At 42.8% G+C, this 6,840-nt stretch overlaps 1 protein-coding gene across 2 annotated transcripts; it reads left to right on the top strand.

Moving 5' to 3' along the window:
- The first annotated feature begins 2,908 nt into the window (after positions 1 to 2,908).
- Positions 2,909 to 6,839, top strand: UFC1 (ubiquitin-fold modifier conjugating enzyme 1). Of its 2 annotated transcripts, XM_061120315.1 has the most exons (7): positions 2,909 to 3,010; positions 3,175 to 3,297; positions 5,128 to 5,195; positions 5,432 to 5,495; positions 5,800 to 5,876; positions 6,129 to 6,219; positions 6,418 to 6,839. In XM_061120315.1, the coding sequence occupies exons 2-7, from the start codon at positions 3,175 to 3,177 to the stop codon at positions 6,496 to 6,498; spliced, it is 504 nt and encodes a 167-aa protein (XP_060976298.1). In that variant the 5' UTR covers positions 2,909 to 3,010; the 3' UTR covers positions 6,499 to 6,839. The 2 variants fall into 2 exon arrangements, with proteins under 2 accessions (XP_060976298.1, XP_060976297.1); XM_061120314.1 differs by having other exon boundaries at positions 2,928 to 3,297.
- Position 6,840: the final 1 nt, after the last annotated feature.

The raw sequence follows: 6,840 nt of genomic DNA, 5'->3' as shown, positions 1-6,840 counted from the left end.
TGCTTCACAAAGTGGTCTAATAAGGTGAGTTGTTTTTTTTTAAAGAAAGATAAAGATTTAGGGAGACAGCTTTTCTGATGCTTACCTAACTCATCAAGAAATTCTTTTATTTTAAAAATACTAGTTGAGCACTTAGCTGGTGCCAGGCACCACAGTATTATTGTATAAATAAGACTGACACACAGTCTTTACTGTGAGTTTCCAGTCTTTCACAACAATTAAACAATAAAGTGTGATAAGTCGTTACCATAGGGGAAGTATTCTAAGGCTAGAGGTCTCTGCCTGCACTTGAACAAGAACATCTCTGCATTGATCAGTTTTGTATTTTGAGATTCCAAGTGAGAGTTTGCCTGTTAAACTAGCTCCAGTATTACAAAAAGTTTGAAAATCACTGCCATATACTTAACGTGAATTTCATCCTGAAAGTCTATTATGTGAATGTGTGAAGAGACACCACACTCATGCCACAGCTAGAGAGTCCATGTAATACAATGAAAGATCCCGTGTGATGCAATGAAGACCCCACGTGCCACAACTAAGATCTGACACAACCAAATAAATAAAAATAAGTAAAATAAAAATGAAAAGCTCAGCAAAAAAGAGAGTGAGAAAGAGAGATTGCATATATAGTTAAAATCACCCTATAAACACTACTATCCTTCTTTCATAGGTGAGGACATGCAGCTCACAGAGATAAAGTAACTCACCAAAGTCTGGCCCTCCCCTACTTTATTGAGGAATAATTGACAAATACAATTGTATATTTTTTAAATCATGGCTTGATGTACATCTGCATGTATATATCATATTCATGTGGTGAATACACACACACACTCGAGCGCATATAGGAATGATTACCAAAATCAATACCCATATCCATCACTTCACATAGTCAACACACGTGTGGTTAAGAATGTTTAAGGCTGGACTTCCCTGGTGGTACAGTGGATAAGAATCTGCCTGCAATGCATGGGACATGGGTTCAATCCCTGGTGTGGGAAGATTCCACATGCCATGGAGCAATGAAAGTCCATGTGCCACAACGACTGAGCTCACATACTACACCTTCTGAAGCCCATGCACCTAGAACCTGTGCTCCACAAGAGAAGGCACCACAGTGAGAAGCCTGTGCCCAACAAAAAAAGCAGCTCCTGCTCACCCACACACTGCAACTGAGAAAGCCCATCTACAGTCACCATGCGGTGCTGGGGGTGGTAGTTTACTCACTAAGTCGTATCCAACTCTTGTGACCCCATGGCCTGTAGCCACCAGGCTCCTCTATCCTTGGGATTTCCCAGGCAAGAATACTGGAGTGAGTTGCCATTTCCTTCTCCAGGGGATCTTTCTGACCCAGAGATTAAACCTGAGTCTCCTGCATTGCAGGTGGATTTACCGCTGAGCCAGCTGTACATTAAATCCTCAAAATGTATTCTTTTTATAACACTGTGTATCCAATTTGACCTACATTTCCCTATTTCTTCCTTCTCCAAATTCTTATGACAATCAAATTGCATGCCTCATTCCAAATCTCTGCTCTCCACCACACCACAAAGCCCACACTCAAAATGGAATAAATCTTTATTTCTCTAGGAGAGAAAACTCTAGTGAGATACTACAAAGCTTGGCCTTAGCCTTATCCAATATCCAATATTTTAAAGAAAGAAACATATTGCATGCTAATAAAAGACAAAAACTACATCATCATCTCAGTGAATAAAGAAAAAGCATTCAGGGAGTGGGGAACACTCCCATTCATGATAAAAACCTGTAACACTAGGAAGAGAAGGGAACTTCTTTAACCTGATAAAGGGCACCTGTGAAAAGCCTATAGAGAGCAGCATACTTAAAAAAGAAAGACAATTATTTCCTCCCTGAAATCAGAACAAGACAAGGGTGTCTGCTCTCAATATTGTACTGGAGGTTTCAGCCATAAGAAATTAAATTTGTAAATAAACTATAGAATTTCATGATTAATAGGATTTGATCCAAAATTACAGCTAAAGGTTGCAATGACTAATGCTGCAAATAAGACGTGTAAGTTAAGGCCAAAAATAATGTGCTTCTGTTTAAAAACCAACTGGAAGATACAAAATTCTAAAAAAGGATTACTGGGTACCTACTGTATGCCATGCACTGGAGATAAGAGACATGATTCCCTCCTAGATTTGTTAATTCCAGACCCCAAAATGACTAGGCTAGAGGAAGGCAAGTTTTCTAGTGGCCTTTCAACAACTTTGGCATTTATTAAGAATTCTCTAATTCAATTGTGTTAACTCTTAAGGGCTGAGACTGCATATACTTTGATTCTCCGTGGTTTCCAATAACTTTCAGGAGTTAAATACCTTCCTAATGGATGACTTTTGATGCTTTTGAACTATGGTGTTGAAGAAGACTCTTGGGAATCCCTTCGTCTGCAAGGAGATCAAACCAGTCCATCCTAAGGGAAATCAGTCCTAAATGGAAGGACTGATGCTGAAGCTGAAACGCCAATGCTTTGGCCACCTGATGCGAAAAACTGACTCATTTCAAAAGACCCTGATGCTGGGAATGATCGAAGGCAGGAGGAGAAGGGGACAACAGAGGATGAGATGGTTGGATGGCATCACCAACTTAATGGACATGAGTTTGAGTAAACTCTGGATGTTGGTGATGGACAGGGAGGCCTGGCGTGCTGCAGTCCATGGGGTCACAAAGAGTAGGACATGACTTAGCGACTGAACTGAATGGATGACTACAGTGGCTCCCTGCTACCTCAGCCTAACTACAAGGAAGTTTAATCAAAGCTCAAACAGGTGACTCGCGCATTTTAGTATGACAGGAACCAGAAGAGCGCCTAACAGTGCCTGAAATTCTAACAATTCTTCAAGTGTCCAGAAGGGTTTTCTGAGATTACGTCTCTGAGCATGAGCGGAAGTCACCCGTTGAGCAATCTGCAGTTAAATGATAGGTGCCATATTCAGGACAGAGTCATCCGTTTCCATTCTTTTCTCCTCGTTGCACCCACAAGCAGGTGATCCGGTGACAAATTTGTCTTCGTTACTAGAAAATAAAGATCGCATTCAGCGAAGTTTTAAGGCAGCCAACTCCCCATCTTCCCATAGTAAAGATGGAGGCGCCCTGAATGTAAACTACAGGTAATACCACTTCCGTATTTCTTTCGTGCCCTGGTCTAAGATGGCGGACGAGGCCACCCGGCGTGTCGTGTCTGAGATCCCGGTGCTGAAGACCAACGCCGGACCTCGAGATCGGGAGTTGTGGGTGCAGAGACTCAAAGAGGAATATCAGTCTCTTATACGGGTCAGTTCTGCTTCTACTGTCAACCGCGTGGTAAAAGGGTTGCGGGTAATCAGGTGTCCATCCGAATAGGCTCCGTGTGGAATCCACTTCCGGTTTTAAAGTTTCACTTACAAATTCAAAGATACTGGATGACTTCGGGGCTGGGGGACTTAAGGAGCCGCGGTGGGGAGGAGGCAGAAGAGACTTAAGTTAGGAACCACGGTGGGGCCAGATTTTCTTCCTGAAAGCAGCAGTTATTTTAGGGATACGCGGCCCAGGAAAATGACGTGTCCTTCTGGCCCCAGGTGATTACTCTCCTGGACGTAGGGGACGTGGTGGTCTTAAGGATTTCTTAGAGCCCTAAGTCCGGGCTTGAGTCCCTCCGCTCTTTCACTCGTCCTAAGTAGGACTACATGTTAGAGCGAAAAATTAAAGTAGGTATTAGTTGCAGAGTGATGAGGAGCTGAGCTCAGTTAAGAATGAACCGTTTTCTCTGCTAATCTCCCTTCTGTGGAAAGAGAATTTGACTTCCTTGCGGTGGTGTTTGTCTGTTTCAAAGGTCTCCTGATGCATGTATTCACTAAAAAATAAATTTAAAATATAATGTACATCTAGTACCCAGGAAGGGCATCCAAAGCCGAATAAAGTGGAGCCTACTGATAGACAGAAACATATTATTATAATACATGAGGTGGAGAAAGAGGGAGAAGGAATCTGAGAAATTGCTAGGATGTTTTGAAGCAGGAGGTGAGATACCTAAATCTAGCTTGGGTCTGGTCAGGGAAGGCTTCCTAGAAGAGGCAATGCTTGAGCTGAGACTGAAAGGGTAAACATAACTTAGCCTTATAAAAAACGAGCCTAAGAGAGGAACATTCAAGGCAAAAGGAACAGCATGAGCAAAGTTATGGAAGCTAGAAACACATGACATATAAGACACAAGTAGTTCAGAGTTGTTAGAGCATCAAGGTGTGGCAGGGGGTGGTAGATAAGACTTAATACATACATATAAGCACTTGAACTCTGTCTTGGAGGCATTGGGATTCCTTTAAAGGATGTTAAGCAGAGGAGAAGCATGATGAGGTTTGGGTTTAGCTCAATCACTGGCAGAAAAGAGGAAGACAGAATTGGCAGGGCTAAGGCTGAAGTTTGGAGGCTGTCATTAATCCAGGCAAAAGAAAAGTGATGATATAAACTCAGCAGTTATGGTAAGAGAGAGAAGAGCGGTAGACTTGAAGGATATTCAGAAGGTAAATCAGCAGGATATCAGAAACGATTGGTTTGTAAAGGAGGAGGAGGCTTAAGGATGATTTCCAGGTTTTTAGCTTGGGTGACTGAACACTAATACTGCCAATGGAGATTGGTGCAGTGGAGAAACAAGTCTGAAGGACTAGCGGGAAACTGACACTGCCAAGTTTGAACTGTACCTGTGGAATGAAGGTAGAAATTTCAGTATACATTTGGATATAGACTTTGAAGCTCTGAGAAAAGCTCTAGTTTAAAGATAAAGATTTAGAAGTCATCAGCATATGAGTGCTAGTCAAAATCAGGACAAAATGAAGTCTTGGGAAGGAATATGCCGTACAATGAGTTGTGGCTGACATTGTCAGAAGTGAGAAGAAAAGCCAGGCAACATCATAAAGTGTTTTGTGCCTGCTAAATTGAGTAGAACTCAAGCATTCTATTCTCTGTTCTGCGCAAGTACCCTACTTATCAATATGGCTTTGACTTCAACTTATGTCAGAAAAGTTGGGTAAACATACTAATGGAGTAAGTAATCACACTTCTTTTGAGGGAAGGCGTACTGCCCTTGGCCCCAATTCCCCCCTCAAAGACCTCATTCTCTGCTTTTAGTATGTGGAGAACAACAAGAATGCGGACAATGACTGGTTCCGACTGGAGTCCAACAAAGAAGGGACTCGGTAGGCAGACCCGCTCGGGAGGTGTGGCGGTGGGGATCTTACGTAGCTTAAGCATTCTGGTGTCCCACAACCCACTCTCAGGCCTTTCCTGCCCCCTTCTAGTCTTCACTCCCACAACTCCAGAGTTCCCAATTCCCAACCTATGAGTCTCCCAGGCTGGTCACCTAAGCCAAAAAGATGTCATATGAGTATTAGGAGAATGGGAAAATTGGACTGAGGTTTGGTTTCTGTTATAGGTGGTTTGGAAAATGCTGGTACATCCATGACCTCCTCAAATATGAGTTTGACATCGAGTTTGATGTGAGTATGATGGAGTGGTAGTTAATGGAGGTTAGGAGAGGACGAGGGATTAGGTGATTGTTAACGAGCTAACCTTTCTTGGAGGGACCAAAGAAAACTTTTTAAATGGGAGGGAAAATCTTAATGAGGTTTGAAAGAAGCATAAGTTTTAATTACTCATCTCCATGTCCAGAACCCTGCTGTATACCTGCTGCTTGGGGGAGTTTACAGAACCTTTCATTTCAACCAAGAAATCTGTATATCTGATTAGATTAGTTCCTTTCTATTCTGATTCTGTCATATTAAAGGCTTGTAATTCTTCCAGATTCCTATCACATATCCCACTACAGCTCCAGAAATTGCAGTACCTGAACTAGATGGAAAAACAGCAAAGATGTACAGGTAGGACTGAACAGGAGATGGGATAAGGTCAAAGAAGGCCTTGGTGAAGAACTCTTCAAGACAGAAATTTTCCCAGAATCTGCAGACCTAGAGAAATTCCACATCTCCCTCTGCCAAGCCTGGGCAAAGCACTTAGATGACCTTGTTCTCAGTTCTGATCCCCAGTTGTCTTCCTGTGCTCTCAAGAATCTGCTTTGCTTTATGGTGTACCTTGCATGTCGACACCTTCTGATCATCTTGTTCCTCTCATAGGGGTGGCAAAATATGCCTGACCGATCACTTTAAGCCTTTGTGGGCCAGGAATGTGCCTAAGTTTGGACTAGCTCATCTCATGGCTCTGGGGGTAAGTTTGGAGTATTTGGTATATAAGAGGGGAAGGGGGTTGGTCCTGAGTGATATAAGAAAAGTGAGAGTAAACATGGAATAACAGTGTTTTCCTTTGGGTATGTTCTCCTAGACTATCTCTAGGAAGGAGCTTCTGGTGGAATACAAGGCATTGACTGGCTGGTAGTAATCTCACAGGGTCTCGCTTGTATTGCAGCTGGGACCATGGCTGGCAGTGGAAATCCCCGATCTGATTCAGAAGGGAGTGATTCAGCATAAAGAGAAATGCAGCCAATGAAGGATCAAGCCACTGAGGCAGGACAGAGGGACCTTTGATAGGCTACGGTTCCTGTTTTCCTGTGCATCATTCTTCTTACTCATCTAACTGCTTCCCCCGACACCCTTTCACTCATAATTGTTACTAAGTAGCTGCAGTAGAAACTGCTGAAAAAAAAAAAACAGCATTGGGCTACACAGGAAGAGGAAAGACTAGGGCCTTGAAAAACCAAGAGGCAATTTATAGCCCTTCCCTAGGTGGAGCACTGCGAGGTCTGGAGGGATAGGGGGTGACCAAAAGTGGGTACATAGTCTTTCTGATTTCTGGAGATAACTCATCAATAAAAGCTGCTTTCTCTGGTGG

Source organism: Dama dama, chromosome 20 (genome assembly GCF_033118175.1).
Source record: "Dama dama isolate Ldn47 chromosome 20, ASM3311817v1, whole genome shotgun sequence".
NCBI lineage: Eukaryota > Metazoa > Chordata > Mammalia > Artiodactyla > Cervidae > Dama > Dama dama.
The sequence above is the reverse complement of the archived record's forward strand: the minus strand, read 5'-3'. Positions and strand labels throughout refer to the sequence as shown.